The sequence below is a fragment of the Megascapheus bottae genome, chromosome 1, assembly GCF_031878675.1.
Source record: "Megascapheus bottae isolate mThoBot1 chromosome 1, mThoBot2.hap1, whole genome shotgun sequence".
NCBI lineage: Eukaryota > Metazoa > Chordata > Mammalia > Rodentia > Geomyidae > Megascapheus > Megascapheus bottae.
This window is the reverse complement of record NC_143509.1, coordinates 58,842,779-58,860,831: the sequence shown is the minus strand read 5'-3', so window position 1 is coordinate 58,860,831 and position 18,053 is coordinate 58,842,779. Positions and strand designations below refer to the sequence as shown.

Genomic DNA, 18,053 nt, shown 5'->3' with positions numbered 1-18,053 from the left:
ACGTGTGCACGTCTGCCTCCACGTCAATGTAGATTTTGGTGAACTGAGCTGACCACCAAGATGCAACAGAAAGTTACAGAACCTAAACAGAGACCCTCACAGGAAAAGGGACTCGAGTATGTCTCTGAGTGTAGTGTGTGGTCAGGGTGGCTATTGGTGTCACTAGATTTAGCTGTTCCAATAGCGTGTGTGTGTGTGTACAACCAGTGCAGGCAAACAAATTTAGGACATTCTTATCTCCAGCTACACAGCAAAAAGCCAGAGATGGAGCTGTGGTAGAAGAGCTTTGAGTGTAGAACACCAGCTTTGAGCGAAAATGCTCAGGGAGTGCGCAAGGCCCCGAGTTCAAGCCCCAATATCCACATGGAAGAGTAGAGTTTCATGAGTAGACTTTCAGAGCTGTGTTTCAGGGCTCTCCCACTCCCATATCCTACTTTGAGATGAAGGGTCAGGTACCTGCCCAAGTCCATGTGATGTAATAAGTCATTTACACCTGTGTATCTATCCTGGTTTATTCACCCCAGTCCTTCTCTGGCCAATCATGTAGGCTCATTTGAGGCCAGCTCTTTTCGGGGATATAAACCTCAGCCATGGCATCAGTCAGCAGTTAGGTAGCTGCTTTCTCAATTCTGTCTCTCAGGGCCACGGAACCCTGGCCAGACTACCAATAAACTCACCTGTCTCCTACCTATGTGGCTCACGCCATCCCTCCATAGGTTTAAGGCTAAGAAAGTGAGAGAAACAAGTGAAGAAAGGCAACCAAAAGTCGGCCAGAGCTGCAGAACTATGTGGGCTGTGCTGGAAAGGCATGGTGCCAAGCAGACACTGTCTAGACTTTTACCGGCCTCTCCCAGTGGAGGGGTGAGAGGGGAGGAAGGGAGCCAGGCCGGAAAGCCTGTCCCTTTTTGTTCAGCTAATGCAAACATATGACACAGGCTCTGACAGGCTCCAGGCTGGGGCTCACTCTGTATAAGGCATTTCTTCCCAGGAGCTGGAATTCAGCTGTGCTCCCAGAAAAGTTCAGCTAATCCCAATTAGACAAGGGCTGGCAATGCTTTGCTTAAGTCCTGGGAAATCACACTTCCTCAACTGGCCTGAAATGGGCAACAGCCCAAAGGAACACACCATGGAGGCAAAAGAACATGATATAAAAGTGTTCATTTGTTTCAGTTTATTCAGGAGGGACAGCCACAAAAAAAAACTGGCTTCTGGCAAGACCCAAGACAGCATGAAATTAGCTGATAAAATGTACAGATATAATCAAGTGCCTGTTAGGAACTGAGGATTGTGGTTCAAAGCCATCTTCAGGCAATAAAGAGCAGTAGACTTTGATCCCCAATGAACCACCAAAAAAAGCTAAATGGGAACTGTGTTTCAGCCTTGAGTGAAAAAGTTAGAAGAACAGCACTCAGACCTTAAGTTCAAGCCCCAGTACTATTACACACACACACACACACACACACACACACACACACACACACACACATACATACACACACATCCCAAAACAAAAAAGCAAGATACAGAATAGATAGGCAGTGCAAAGAGCATCACGTGGTGAGTTATCTTGAGTTTCAGAAGCTCTGGAGGTGAGTTAGGGGGAAAACCTGCCTTCCTATAAATACCCTTTCCTACTGGTGGCTCTATGGCCATTTCCAACAACTAAGCTGGAAGACTGGAGCTTGAACTCAGGGCCATGTCTGCTCTCTGAGTTTTTGTAACTCAAGGCTGGAACGCTACCACTGGATGAACAGTTCTGGTCTTTTGCTCTTTAGATAGAGGTAAGAGTCTCTCAGATCTGTCTGCCTGGACTGGTTTCCAACTATGACTCTCAGATCTCAGCCTCCTGAGCAGCTAGGATTACAGCCATGAGCCACCAGCACCTAGCTTAGGTTGGAGTTTTAAACCATCTTGCAACTTGGCCAATTAATTCTTTAATATGGAACTTCTGTGAATATATCCAAAGACTAGAAAAATGGCTTAAACATCTCCAGAATTTGCCTTAGCTGCAAATGTTCTGATGTAAGAACCACATTTTGGGCTGGGAGTTTGGCCTACTGGCAGAGTGCTTGCCTAGAATGCACGAAGACCCGGGTTCAATTCCTTGGTACCACATACATAGAAAAAAGCTGGAAGTGGTGCTGAGGTTCAAGTGGTAGAGCTCTAGCTTTGAGAAAAGAGTCCAAGGACAGTGTCAGGCCCTGAGCTCAAGCCCAGGACTGGCAAAAAAACAAAAAAAACAAAAAAAACCCCACATTCCAAGGCAAGTCAGAGAAGCAGCTGGAGCTGAACCCAAGTAGAGACTGAGATCTCTATGTAGCAGGACTCTACCTAAAAACAACAAAAACAATAAACAAAACAACAAAAAACAAAAATAAACGTCTGTTAAAAGACAGACCGGAGCTAGGTATGGCTCAGTGGTAGGTACTTACCAAGGAAATGGTAGGTCCCAAGTTCATTCTCCAGCACCAGAACACACACACACACACACACACACACACACACACACACACACACACACACACACAGGAAACCACTCATGAAACAAGGAGGAGACCATGAAGGAGGGAGCTGGGGGAAGCTTCAAGTGTGGTGAAAATGGGAAGCTGAAAGAAAACCACAGCACCAAGGAAGACACAAGTCCAAATGAAGTTCTGTTCAAGGCAGCTGCCGCCTCCTGGGCATACTAACCACAAGGACAAGGTGAACTGGATGAAAATGGCCTCTTCATGCTGCCCCAGTGGAGCCTCTGAAATCCTGAGTAGGAAGAGCTCCCCCCGCACACATCCATCTCACCACTGATTTCAAGATTGTGTGGAGTAGGGGGTAGAGATGAGGAAGGAGTAGTAGGTACTGCCAAAGCTGCAGAATGGGTTCCTCCAGGACCTAGAGCCACTTGAGCCACACAGGAGTGATGGTAGAGGAAATCCCTCAGAACCGAGAACCTCAGTGGGGGATTTAGCTCAGCTGAAAAGCACTTGCCTGGCAAGTGCAAGGTCCTGAGTTTAATCCTCAGCTCTGAAAAAAAAACAAACAAATAAACAACACCAGAGGTGTACAATGGTGCCCATTAATCCATCACTGTTCCTGATGGCAGCACATGTGCCAAGTGACGGGTACAATGCCTAGTACTTCTAGAAATGAATGAATTACCTTTATTAACTATCACTGAAAGACAGATGATGGGCAGAGGAAAAGACAGTTTGTCTCAGACAGAGGATTTAATCTAGAAATCAACAAAAGGTACATTAACTCAAGCCAGTATCCCATGATACACACACACACACACACACACACACACACACACACACACACACCTTGCCCTACAGCATGGTGCAGACTTTGCCATATATCAAACGGCAACAGTAGTGCTTGGTTACAAATAGTGTCTGGGATTATTCAAGGACTAACTAGGGGTCATAAATCCAGGACTTAATCCTGGGAATAGTTTAATGGTGATGGCTTCCAAATGAGGATATAAAAAGTCTGTGAAGAGATTACATGGAAGTCTTGCAGCTACAGCACAAAATGCAAATTTATAGGCTCTATTTTGTATTCCAACTACCCAAAGAACATTCTATTAGCAAGTTATTTCCAGACTCTGCTAATGTTGAAGCTGTTATCTATGACAGCAACAGCTCTTGGAGTTTTAGCAAGAGCAACTGTTTACATCATCAGAACAGCCCAGAAATTTCTCATTATCATATTTTTATTGATGGCCAACATTAGATGGATTGGCTTAATTGAAGAATGTCAGATTTATTAAAAAGAAATTAGAATCTTGGGCCAGAAACTGGTATATGTGATTTCCCTGACATTTGTAGTCATTTGGTACCTCAGCTGTCTCACCTATTACTTCCAGGCTGCTTTGTTAGTTCACAGTCCTGAACTCTGCCTTCTAATTATCCTAATTTGGGCTAAACATTTGTCAGTGTTTGTCAACTTGGATTGATTATTTCAGCAGAAATGGCAAATTGTTTTCATCTCACATACGGATTCTAATGATTGCTACTAGATGTGCAGAACATTGTTAGATTTTCAAACCTTCATTCTAGCTCCCTAGGAAAAAATTCTATGATTGATTAGCAATGTCTGTATCATGAATAAGGGAGAAGTAGTGGTGGTACAAATGCAACATTTGGGCTATTCTCATGAGCTGCTCATCTCACTGTTGAGAGGTTCTCATTTTTATTGCCTACAATTTCTGTTTTGTCTTTGTTTTTGCCGATCCTGGGCTTGAGTTCAGGGCCTGGGCACTGTCCTTGAACTTTCTCAAGGCTAGTGCTCTACCACTCGAGCCACAGCACCACTTTCAGCTTTTTTCTCTGTGAGTGGTACCAAGGAATTGAACCCAGATCTTCGTGCATGTTAGGCCAAACTCTCGGCCCCTTGCCTACAATTTTTATTTTTTTTAATTTAATTTTTTTTTTTGCCAGTCATGGGCTTGAGCTCAGGGTCTGAGCACTGTCCTTGGACTTTCTCAAGGCTAGAGCTCTACCACTTGAGCCTCAGCTCCATTTCCGGCTTTTTCTATATAGGTGGTACCAAGGAATCGAACCCGGGTCTTCATGCATGCCAGGCAAGCACTTTAACCACTAGGCCAAACTCCCGGCCCTGCCTACAATTTTTAATAAGCTCATTGCGAACATTTTTTTCATTGCAAGGTCCCTACACATAGTAGAGAAGTACTCTACTGTTAAGATACATCTTTAGTTTTTAGTTTATTAGGACAGAATCTTGCTATGTAGCCCAGGTTAGTCTCAAACTCATGTCCCCACTGCCTCAGACTCCAGGTATGTGCCACCATGCTCACTGACACATACTTCTTTGATTAATTGGATCATTTCTCTGGAAGGAGGACAAATCTAGTTCTGAGCTAGAGAAGCTCAGGCCCTGCCTACCCTACTTCTCTCAAAGCTGTCCCTGGACAGCCTACATTCTGTATATTCACTCCTCGAAGTCTCTGCTATCATGAGGATTTCTGTTACCCTTCCTGTTTTCAGGAAAAATTTACCATCTTTTTTTTTTTTTTTTTTTTTTTTTTTTGCCAGTCCTGGGCTTGAGCTCAGGGCCTGAGCACTGTCCTTGGACTTTCTCAAGGTTAGAGCTCTACCACTCGAGCCTCAGCACCATTTCCAGCTTTTTTCTATGTATGTGGTACCGAGGAAGCGAACTGGGTCTTCGTGCATGCTAGGAAACCACTCTACCACTAGGCCAAACTCCCAGCCCAAAATTTACCATCTTATTTAAAGAAAAAGTTAATGTGAATATGTTGTATATTGAATAAGAAAATAAAACATGTGCATAAAAATGTTGGAGACATACAAGGCATAAAGATACATGTTTTAAGACCAGCCCTCAGGAGGCAAAGGCAGTTCCGTCTGAGAAACGTAAAAAGAGCCTGTCTTGCTCTGCACTGGTGATTCATGCCTGTCACCTTAGCTACTCAGGAGGCTGAGATCTGAGGACTGCAGTTTAAAGCCAGTGGGGCAAGAAAGTCCATTAGACTTATCCCCAATTAAGGAGTAAAAAGCCAGAAATGGAGCTGTGACTGAAGTGGTAGAACACTAGCCTTGAGCAAAAGAAGCTCAGGGACAGTAGCTATGCCCTGAGTTCAAGCCCCCCAAAAAGAACAGAAGGCCCTGTTTTAAATAAAACAAAACAATGTTTAAGGAACATAAAAAAGAGTACAGTCTATAGAGAATATAGACTAGCAAAGGATAAAATAACCCCCAACAGGAAGTGGTACTGTGGCTCAAGTGGGAGAGCATGAGCCTTAAGCTGAAGAGCTCAAGGATGGTGCCCAGGCTCAGAGTTCAAGCCCCATGACTGACAAAACCAAAAATAATGACAACAAAGAAATCCAAACCAATTCCCCTGGCCACAGATAATGTTTTAGAAACTTAACTTGATGAGGTACAAATGTCTTTACTGTGATGTATTCAGCCTTCTCCTATTGGATATTTGGTGGTTTAAGTTTTTAGCTGGCAAGAATAACATAAAGGACATATTTTGTAGACTCTCCTGAAACATAATAATGCCCGGGGAAAAATGGTCAGCTTCAATGTTTTGACTTCCTTTCCTTAACTTAGTTTCTCAGTGTAGACGACACAGTAAGTGTAACAATCCTAGAATCCCATTCACAAAACAGTCTAGAAAGAGCTCCTAAAGTTGACCTAAAGTTTACTAAAATGAATTCACATCAATAAAGGCTGCATTGAATTGTGTTTGCTGTAGGCCATTAATGCCTAAGAAGGAAAAGGTAAGCACAGTTAACTACAAGTTAACATGCTTAAAATTGCAAGTTTCATGGAAAAGGTTAATTTGCCTTTTCAATAATTATTAAAGGCTCATATTGCCAAGGCATGGGTTAAAAGCTTGCCAAATGTTAGTTAAGGCCAAACACCAAGAGACAGGGCTAATGAAAGGATATCACCAATGGGGAAGGAAGCATGAAATGCATAAGACCATTGCCTTATCACTCAGGGTTTTCACTGTAAGTCTTCATACACTGAGACAATAATGTCTTTTCTGCACCAGCTTCCTCTCTGTCTTGGCTGGGAGGTGATGATCTGGGAATATGCAGATGTAAGTTCATCAACCTATACACTAAAGATTTACATGCTTGACTAATGTAAAAGAGTATTCAAATAAAAAGAAGCTTCTATGTCAACTGTAAAGATACCTGTTCACCATCACATTATAACATATAGTGTAAGGAAGCTGCCATGGGCCTACTATTTGAACTGCATGTAGACAAGGCCACATGACTGACATGGAGATGGCAAGTCCTATGCCTATGCCATAAATGGTTCCATTTTGGAGAAAAGACATTGCAAAAGACTCAGAGATCTCCAAAGACACTATTCAATTCATTTAAGACTTAAGGGTTTTGTTTTTAGTCGTATAATATCTGGTATTTTTTTAAGATAGGGTCTAATTATATTGCCCAGACATATGTTCAAATGATCCTTCTACCTCTCTTCCGCAAACAGCTGAGACTACAGGCACTTCATCAACACACCCAGTTACTATCTGGCATCATTAATCTAATAAAATGTGCATCCACTAGAAATGTCCTACTGAATCTCCTGTTATTTGGAGAAGAAGAGGAAAAAGAAAGTCTGGCCACTGGTATTTACAGCTCATCCTTACTTTTTGTTCTTGGGGAAGCTTGTGATATTCTGCCTTATTTTCTTCTTTGGGACATTTCCTTTGAGGTTATTAGGTCACTACAGTGCAGACGGCCCCACTTCTTCTTCTTTTGCACCTGTGGGTCTGTGAATTGATTCCTACTTTCTGACAATCTGACTTGCTGTGATATTATAGAAATTCTCAGTGGCTTTGCTGTGCCGCATGCTTGTCCATCCATTTGGGTTATCTGGCAGGGTTTCTGCTATGCTTCAATCCCCCAACTTCTAATAGTGGACTTTACCATCTCAATAAGTAATTTATCTGCCAAAGGATAAACAATGGATCATTTCAGTGGCTCCTACACAACTGCAGCTCTGTGCAGCAGCAGTCCTTGGATATAGTTACACTCTAGGCCTACCTGAGCCTGCTCAGAACAGTTCTCAAGATGTAAAGGAGCTTCCAAATCAGCGAATGAACTCCCAGCCACTGACCACGTATGGTTAATAGGCTGGAGAATGGAGTGCACAGCATGGCTCTGAGGGATAAAGCCCAGATAATTGCCTAATATGGCTTCCCTATCACAAAGAACTGTTCCATCTGTAGATCTCTTCCTACTTCTCCTTACTACTCTCTTAGTCTCTTAGGACTTAGATGATGCACTCAAGCGTTCATAGGTCAAGTGTCGATCCCTTACTAGAATAAGAGAGTGGATTTGTAAGTCTGCTCCTTGTACATCAGCTTGGGAATGCTGAGAATCAGAGTGAAGACTAACAAAGGACAAATCAACACTTGGGCACTTGCCAAGGCTGTCCTCCGGAAGTAGGCATGTGAACCAGGGCATACCCTCCTGCCTGCCATGTTAAAGTGTCCAGAGATCCACTGACCAAGACTCCAGAGAGAAAATTAAATTCTCAACACAGACCTCCACCACCAGTTTTTCAAAGGGCTACAGTGGCTTAGTTGGAAGAAGTAAAGAGAGAGGAAACAGCCCTTGTGTTTGGTAGAAGCCCTCCTCTGTTACTGCCCATTCCATGGCCAGATGCTATCATATAGACATACAGAGTCACTCAACAACCTCTTGCAAGACGAACTCTTAGGAGTACATGGATGTGTGCATAATTGATACGGTAGAATTCAAATGGAGACAATTCAAATGCATAGTGAGAATGGGTCTATAAGGAGAGAGGGAAGAAAAGAGGGAAGCAAGGAAGGAAAGAAGAGAGGTGGGAAGAAAATGAAGGAAACAATTGAAAAGCCACTCTAAGCTAGGCACTGGTAGCTCATGTCTCTAGCTGTAACAATTCAGGAAGTTGAGATCTGAGGATTCTGATTCAAAGCGAACCCAAGCAGGAAAGTCTATGAGACTCTTCTCTTCAATTAACCACTAAAAAGCCAGAAGTGTAGCTGTGGCTCAAGTGGTACAGTGTTGTGATTGAGGGAAATAAAAAACAACTCAAGGAAAGTGCTCAGGTCCTGAGTGGAGTTTAAGCCCCAGGAGCTACACACACATGAATAACTTTGAAGAGCCAAGCAAGGCCTTGGAAAACCTAAAAACAATAATACTTCCCCTACTGAGATTTGTTAATAGTTTATCAAACGTAACCAAATGAGATTTACAAGTCTTGGCACTTCCAGCTATTCTGGCTGCTGTTTTATCTTTCCCATTGTTTATTCCATAGGCTTTGGCTTCTTCAAATGGCAACATGATTTGTAAAGTGATTACACTATTTTTGAAAAATATAAACTGAATCTTTGTGTTCACACTGAAGCAAAAAGCACCAAGAAACTTCACTTTAAAATCCTCTCAATTTGGCTGGGAGTTTGGCCTAGTGGTAGAGTGCTTGTTAGCACGCATGAAGACTGGGGTTCGATTCCTCTTTACCACATACATAGAAAAAAGCTGGAAGTGGTGCTGTGGCTCAAGGACAGTGCTCAGGTCCTAAGTTCAAGGCCCACAAATGGCAAAAAAAAAAAAATCCTCTCAACGTCATTGTTTAAAAGCTCAATGATATTTACACTAATTTTAGTACTGCTCATGCAGTATTGACTATAAATACCACATCTGAGTGTTTGCTGAATGTCTTCAGAGTTTATTAGAAAAAAAAGTTATACTGCCACCACCATTAACTACAAAATACATTGTTTAAAATATATCCAAACCTCAAGTCTCCTAAGAAGTTGGTTAATTTACCTTGTTTATTTATAATGAAAGGTGTGTCATTAACACCTGGCTTAAGAAGTTGCCAAATGTTGCCCACAGGGCCAGACAAAGGTTGCGTGCATACATGTGTGCACGCGCACACACACACACACACACACACACACACACACACACTAGCTCCTGTCTCTCCTCTCTCTAGTGTATGCAAGCCCTGACTCCACAGCTTTTTTTTTTTTTCTGCAGCAGCTTCTTCAGTTTTCATGTCTCAGCACTTCTCTACTTTGCCCTTTTCCCTGTGGATTCTGCTTGGGAATTGTGAAAGTGCTAGATGCTCTTCCACTAGCAGGAAATGGCTGCAGGGAGAACTTCCTACCCATGCTAGCTTTACCCTGCAGGGTTGAACAAAGGAAGGCCAAGTATGAGATATAACTTGTCTATAACACATCCCTGGCTTTGGGCCACACAGCCTGGTGGTGAATAGCCCCTCCCCCTCAAATTTCCATTCCAGTTCAGAAAGTCATTTCACACACTAGCTGGCAATTCTTAAGCATGCCATAACCCTAACCAGGGATTCACCTCATCCATCACAGAACTTCAGCTGTCTTTTGAGGGCCACAGCAGGGGATGGAGGAGAGCTCCTTCAGCAGGGCTCAGCCTGCCATGAAGAGGGTTATAGCCTCCAATTTAAACTCTGACATACAAAACAGATGAGAAGTAGGCTGGAGTCTAAGGTGGGGAGTGCTGCAAAGATATGGAGAGATAGTTTCATATCCTCCTCCAGAATTAATCACTTGTGTGCTGTTAGACAGTTTTATAGTTTCCTTAAATCAGTCCCCGTCTCTTTAAAATGGGTTTAACAAAACTGACCTTATGAGACTGGAGAACTTTCAAGGAAATGATGCAGGTAATACACATGGCCATTGTACTTAATAAATGTCAAGCCTTCACTCTTGGGTGTGTGGGAGGGGGGAGGAGTTGTGTGTGATTAAAAGTCTAGGGTCCACTATCAGACTTTGGTTCAAGTCCTGCCCCTATCATAAACAGCTGAAGGGATCATAAGTTACATAAACCTTTCTGATTCAATTTTTCTACCATTAAAAAGGATTTTTTAGGAATTGGAGGTGTGACTCAAGAGGAAGAGCACCACCAGTCTTGAGCAAAAAAGCTAAGCATTAAATGAGGCCTGAGTTCAAGCCCCAGTACAAACACACACAAGCGTACACAGACACACAACACAGAGTAGTTACCCAACAATTATGTGCTATATTTTCATTTCACTCAACCAGTAATGAAATGAGTTAAAAGAAACTTCAATAGTGTGTCTTTTGATTTTTTTTTTTTTTTTTTTTTTTTTTTTTTGCCCCTGAACTCAGGGGCTGGGCACTGTCCTTGGACACTTTTTGCTCAAGGCAGGCACTCTGCCACTTTAGCCACAGCGCCACTTCTGGCTTTTTCTGTGTATGGGGAACCAAGGAATCAAAACCATGGCTTCGTGCATGCTAGGCAAGCACTCTACCACTAGCCCACACTACCGCCCGCCCCCCTTTTAACCATAAAGATTTGGTACCATTTATGAATTCTGGGGCAGAGTCCAGTTGTGGGGTCCAGGGTGGGACTGAACTCTTTTAAGGAAAAACTCTGAGGGGGACCATAAACTACCCTCCAGAAAGCCATTTATTTTGTAATGTGCATTCCATTTCTTCTCCCTCATGCTTTTCTAATTCCTTCCACATTTCCTGCCATAATTATCAAATGTTTAGTTTCTGACCTCACTTTTCTGTAGACTAGAGGCCAGGGAATTTAGAATTGTTTATTTTCTGTCCATAAACTTTTGAGTTAATGGAGGGACTTGCGAGCAATAGGTTTGTTGGTTTGTTTGTAGTGTCTCAGGAAGGTCACTGGAGTTGAAAAGAAAACATTACCAAAAAAGAAAAACAACGAAAAGGGGGGTGGGGTGGGGGAAGCGCTGAAATGCTTTAACTGTGATCACAGAACCTCCAAAAGGGCAGCGCTGCAGATCTGTCACGCTTCGCACAACATAAATTTGAAAGAAAAATTAGTGTTTAAAAGGCTGTTATATGACTCAGATAATAACCGAAAATCCCAGGGCACTTTAAAAAGATGAAAATAAACTTCAAGGAATCAGACTTGAGAGAGAGAAAGAGAGAGAAGAGAGGGAGAGGGAGAGGAGAGAATTTGGCTCCAAAAGAATTCCTCGGCTCCTCCCCTCCCCAGGAGAGACTTGGAAAGGAAAAGTCCCTAACTATTCTGGATTTCCTCTGAAGTGAGGGGAACAAATCCGGGCGCCTCGTGGAACTCGGGTGCGGCTCCCGTCGCCCCTGGCGCCCCCTCCCCTCCACAGCAGGCGCAGTGGACCTCGAGGGCCTCTCCAGGTCTGGGGACTCAAGTTTGCCGAGTCGCCTTTCTGCGGGGAGCGCCCCGAAGCCCCACTTCACGCCGAGTGCGCAGACTCCCCGCCCCAGCCCGGCGCGCATCCCCAGGACGCACGCCCCGCAGTCCGCGCGCAGACCGCGGCGCCCCGGAGCCCAGCGCCCCGGGCCCTCCGCCCTCCCCAGCCCCTCACCTACCTCCGCGTGCACCCAGGCCACCGCCACCAGGGCCAGTGCCAGCCAGCGTTTCCACATCTGCGGAAGAGAAGGGAGCGAGACTGAAGGAAACTTCTCCGGGTCCCGCAGGCTTCGTCCCCTCCGCCCAGACACCCCCGAGCCCCGGGGCGGTCCGTTCCCCGCGCCGCGCGCCCCGCGCTCACCATGGCTGTGTCCTGGAATCCGGGGGCGCAGGACGAGGGGGCCGCGGCGAGCGCTCTAGGCGAAGGTGGGAGCTCAGCCGCCCGCCAGCCTCGGAGGAAATCCGACCTGGGCTCGCCGCCCCTTAAGACCCCTCCTTCCCGGAGCGCCTGCCCCCCAGCTCCTCCCCATTCTCCTCCCCCTTCTGCAGCAGCGGCCCCCGCGGCTCCCGGCTCCCCTCCCTTCCCCCTGCCTCCCCCTGGCTCCGGGGAGCCCCAGTGCGCCCCGAAACTGCCTCAGCCCCTCTACCCGATCGACCCCGCCCCCCGGACGCCCCTCACGCCTGCCGGACGCTGGGGCGAAGGACGAAGAGGGGCGTCCCGGGGGCGCAGCAACAAAGGCGAACCCAAGAGGCAGAGGAAACCCCACCCCCGGGAAGGGCGGCCGGGCCTGCGGGCAGCCCGGGCCCAGCCTGCGGTGGCGGCCAGGTGGGCGCAACCGCGGGGTCTGCGACCGCGGCTGGCGTCCCAACCCTGAAAAATAGGTGCCCCTCCACCCCGTGGCCTGAAGCCTAAGCAGCCCCCACCAGGGAACGACGGCGGGTCCGGAGTGTGGAGAGCCCCGCAGTCCCAGGACCAGGTCGGCACTGCAGCCCGAGCGCAGGGGGCGGGCGTGGGGGGGGGGCTGGGACCGGAGCCTCGCCAGTGGACTCTGAGTTCACTCGTGGATTTCCTGCTGCCACCATTAACTTCTCCAAAAGTGTGTCACCTCCTTACATGATGGCTTCACTTGCCTTGTGGTTGACACGGAGAAGGAATCGACTTGACACCTTGTATTTCCCAGGCCCAAGGCTGCCCACTTTTCTTCCCAAGCAGGGGAGGGTGAGCGGCCACTTCTTTTCCTAGTTGCTGTAACCCCCAGCTCCCTTCCAGAGCCAGGTGTTGCTCTCGAGAGCTCCTCTCCACTTCCATTCCCAAGTCAGAGCATCGCCTGCACTGGGAAAGGAGAGAGAGCACCTCTGGCTGGCTGCCCTTGGGGCTCCCGCCCGGTTCCTCCATCTCCACTGAAAGACTGCATCTGCCTTTGTCCCTGACTCCCAACTTCCTGCCTTGCTTGCTGAGGGCAGCCTTTCCGTCCACTCCATCACATCCTCCCACCCCGACCCTCCCTGCCAAGTTTGTCTTCCCACTGTTCCCTCCACTTGGCCTAGTCACTCTTTACTAAGGTTCGTTGAGTGCCTACTGTGAAATTTGAAGGGGCTTCCAAATAACACACGGTCCCCGAGCTAGATCAGAATCCATGGAGGCGGGTCTCCAGACTCACGAACACCAGCTTGGCTCATGGTGAAAGCTGAAACGATGGCCAGCTGTAGAGCTGCGGGGCCATGGGCCTGCTAGAAGTGCACCCCAGAACTGAACATGGCCACCCCATGTGGAGAGGGCTTGTGGAAACTCATACTTGTGGGACAAGCCTGCTCCCTAAACTTCAGTGTGGGGGAGAGCTACAGGTAGGTGCCAGTTAGGGCAGCTCAGTCCTGTGGCACTGGACAAGTAGGAAATAGTTGTCCCCATACTAGAGGTCACTCCACTAACTATTTTGTCCCAACCCCTGTGCCTGGGTTGAACAAGAGAGTCATAAAATAGAAAGTCCTGCTGCTGTCCTCTAATGCCTCACACCACTTTGTATATTTACAGGGCACCGCCTTCCCCTCTCTTTCCCCAAACTGACCTTCCTCCTTTCATTTGTCTGAATATTGAAATTCTGTTGTGTTATTGATGATCTTGTTTCCAGAACTGAAGATGAATTCTATTGCATTTGTTGCACCTTTTCTGACAAGTACACATAGTGGAAAAAAAAATTGGTTTGAGGACAAACCAACCTGGTTTTCTATCTTCTTGCTGCTATTAACTAGCTGCTAACTTTCATTATGTTATTTCAGGTCTTGGAACCTAGATTTGTGCATCTGACAATGGGAAGGGAATAATGCCCTTGCAGAGAGCTGTGAAATTTAAACAGATACATTATAAGAAGGTCCTGGTAGATAGATTCACAGCCTCTATAAATGGTAGGCATTATTATTTCATCGATTGGCTTTGAGTCCTAATTGCAGCTGGTAAGTACAATGCCATGCTTCATTTTATTTAATTGTCACAAGGTGACGTAGATTTTTTTTTACTTCCATTTTCAAATAATTTTCAAATAAAAAATGGAAGTCCAGAAAAATTCAGATACTGATTATTATACCTGCCTTATAATTTGACATTTTGTTACAGACTTTTATATGTTTAGTGTTTGTTCACATAGAATATCTCAATTCAATGAGCAAAAGAAAGCAAACAAAAACAAGCAAAAATAAATGTAAAGAACATGAGGGGAGTAGACAGCTGCATCCCTGAGGAATGTTTTAGTTTCAAGTGATAGAGCAGCCATGTTAAATAAATAGTTGTGCAAGTGGGTAGAATTTTTTGATCCATGGAACTGAGAAGTCAAGAATAGGACCAGATGTTAATAAGCCTTCATGTGGAAGTTTGAATAAAGTAAACAAAGATCAGTTTCTTCTTATCATTCCTTTCTATGTCCAGCATCAATTCCCATTCCTAGGTTCCACAAGGTGGCTTCTAGGAACTATTATGTCTCTGCTTTGGGAGTGCAGATCTGACAACTGGTGATCTCAGGTGAGTGAGGGAGGTATTCTTTCTCTGGAGCTGCTACAAAAGTCCTAAGTTATACTTTTTATAGCCAGGATGGAGTTTATGGGCATCTCCAAACATCATTAGGATGGAGACTGACTGGGTGGAGTCAATAAGGACTCAGCCTCTGGTGATTAGGGGACAGAAGCCAAACAAAGGCCCCTAACTGTGGGGAGTCAACAGCTAACAGTGTGAAATCAGTGCTCTCCAAAGAGGGTTTCAGAGTCCTCAGAAGGAAGGTATGGAAAAGAATATTAGAACTTCTATTTTTATTTTGTTTCTAAAAATAGAAGTCATCTTCTGTCAACATGGAAATAGACTGTGGTGCCTGTATTTTGTTAGTTCGTCAGGTGGTCTGAAGTTAAAATACCATTTTCCAACATCAAGGAGAGAGTGGTTGTCCTTCCACACCAAGGAACTGACAGCAGATAGTTAGTTCCCTTTAGCAAACTCAGATGTATGCAGCGTTCTCATTTAACTGGGTTTACATCTGATACTATCTAGTTCTAGGTGAACTTGATTAAAAGCCTGGCAGTGAAATAACCACAAATTAAGGGCAGAGCTTTTTATTACTAAAGAAAGGGTAGAGCTGACATTTTTCCCCCACTTCTGAAAAAAGCTTTCTTGCTGTCTAACACATTAACACAGTCAAAAACAATGACAATCAGATGATGATGAATCAATCAAAAATTTGAAAATCACATTAAATCTATTTTAAATTGAAAGATTCAGGGACAGAGTTTTCATTTAATGTGTTTGCTGAGGCTTCAGGTTCAATTCCCACAATTTTTAGCACATATCTCTCTCTCTCTCTCTCTCTCTCTCTCTCTCTCTCTCTCTCTCTCTCTCTTTCTCTCTCTCTTTCTCTCTCTCTTTCATACACACACAAAAATCATAAATAAACATAAATAAAAACATGGATTCACATTCATTTTTATTGATTATATTGCCATAAGATGCCTTGAGATGTTGGTTAAAGTTACTTTAAAAATGGGTGTAGGTGTCTCATGCCTATAATTCTAGTTATTCAGTAACTAGGAGATCTGAAGATTGAAGTTTGAAGCCAGCCCAAGCAGGAAAGCTAGTAGGACTCTTTATCCCCAATTAACCTCTGAAAAGCTTGGAGTAAAGCTCAAGTGATAGAGCTCTAACTTTGAGCAGTAGAAACAGGACTGGCACATGTGTACATACATGCACACACATTACTTTTAGTGAGTCTTTAGAATCAAGTATCTGCAATATTTCCCAAGTAACTAGGATTATAGGCATTTACCCCTATGCCCTGCCCTTAAGTTTTTATTTATTTTTATTTTTTGCCAGTCGTGGGGCTTGAACTCAGGACCTAAAGTACTGTCCTTGGGCTTTCTCAAAGCTAAAGCTCTACCACTTGAGCCACAGAACCACTTCCAGCTTTTTCTATGTATGTGGTACCAAGGAATGGAACCCAGGTCTTCGTGCATGCTAGGCAAGCAATCTACCATTAGGCCAAATACAGGATCCCATTTTTAGTTTTAGTTTTTTGTAATAGTAAAGCACAAATCTTTGGAATAAAGGCCTTTCTCTTTTAATCAGGATAGTAGAAGTAGTATAAGAAGAACAATATAAGACAAGCTAAAATGAATTCGTGGCCACCACATACTCCTGAGATTGATCTATGCATGTGTGTGTATGTATGTATGTAGTACATATGTATATGTATATAATAACCATACTAGTCTATTGTTTTTGGTGTGATTATGCAGTTTGGATGCCACTGCTAGAGAAAACAAAATCTCACACTTAAGACCAAAGGACATCTTGAGAACTGAGTAGTCTGTAAATCACAGTCATTGTGACATTTTGAATAATCATTTGAGAGTACCCATGATAAGATGCTTTCATCAGCATGTTGGGGAAATAAATACTTATTAAATACCCGTGTATTTATTGCTGTATTCTGAGTAATAAATGTTTGTCTATTCTGCCCCGTCTGAAGGTCTAGACCTTCACTATCTTCTCTAAGTTAATGGGAAAATTCTGTGAATTGGTAGTATATACTTTCATCTTACAGTCATAAAACTATAATTTATGACAATCTACCTTCTGATTGTGAGTTCAACAGGTCAATTTAATTAAATAAATAAAAGGACTTTATAGAATTTGTAAAGTCACAATATTTGGGACTTGTCAACTTATTTCTCATGCCATCTACTTTCATTGACTTCATGTTTCTTCTAGAAACTTCCTCGTAGAGTATCATCCTCTTCTACTCTTCAATCATGGGTTCTGGTTCACTGTAAAGACTCTGAATAAACCAATCGGTGCATTTCATTTTCTTGTCCACCGTGATTAATTTAGGGGAGACATTTGAGGTCAGCGCCATAGGCCTAATGAAATTCAACATAAAGACTTTTGTTCTACCTGTCAAGGAAGCTGCCCCCAGTCAACTATTGGCTGCAATGCTGAGTGCTTGAGCCTGAAGCAGTGGGGAGCCTTCTCTTCTGTCTGAGAAGTGACTGCCTGGAAGAGACATAGCCAGGAGATGGAGCCCAGGAATAATTTCAGTCTCAACTCTAACTGTACCCAATCTAGCTCTAGACTGTGAAAGGTTTGTTGTCTGCTGATGCTCAAGCCTCTTAGGGCTTTTTGTTTGCTTGTTTATTGTTGTTTTGTGCTCCACTGTGACACATTGAAAAAAAAATCCTGACAGAGCATCAGGTCCTAAATGTTATTATAACGTTTAAAATAGTAAGATAGTATAAATATATGGACTGCAATAATTTACTAACATAGCAATATAGTGTAAATACATCATTTATTTCAGTGTTCTGAAATAGTAAAACTGGAAAAGGGAGGCAGTTTTCTCGAAAATGCATAGAAAAGCTGATATTTTGTCCACAGCACAAGGTAGCTTCCTCCTTTAGCCAGCCCCCTGCAGTCATTGGTCAAGACTCCTTTCATTATGTATCAGTCAACCCCTCCTATGCTTTAGAGAGAGCTTACTATGCTGCCTAAACCTGGAACAACATGAGAACTGTGGCAGAACAGCTTGGGTCATTGGATACTACCTCCTGTAAGCCCAAGTGGAAGAAGAAACAATGACTTGTAGAATGTATGTGGAGACGATGGCACACAACTGTAATCCCAGCCAGGTTGGGGGGGGCGATAGGGGGATCAGAGCTAGAGGCTTACCCAAACAAAAGTGCAAGACCTTATCTGAAAAACCAACTAAAAAAGCAAGAGGACTGGAGGTGGGACTCAAGTGATAGTTTACTAGCCTGGCAAGTGTCAGACCCCCAAGTTCAATCCCTAGTACTAACAATTTCAAAACAAAACAAAACA

At 44.3% G+C, this 18,053-nt stretch overlaps 1 protein-coding gene across 1 annotated transcript in view; it reads right to left on the bottom strand.

The window, feature by feature from the left end:
- Fstl1 (follistatin like 1) overlaps positions 1–12,176 on the bottom strand; it is a 52,457-nt gene extending 40,281 nt beyond the window's left edge. The window contains exons 1-2 of the mRNA XM_090345608.1: positions 12,066–12,176; positions 11,884–11,940 (exon numbers count right to left, since the gene is read on the bottom strand). Coding sequence (XP_090201734.1) covers positions 11,884–11,940; positions 12,066–12,068 — 60 coding nt within the window. The 5' untranslated portion in view covers positions 12,069–12,176. The remainder of the gene's footprint in view (positions 1–11,883; positions 11,941–12,065) is intronic.
- Between the last annotated feature and the right edge of the window lie 5,877 nt (positions 12,177–18,053).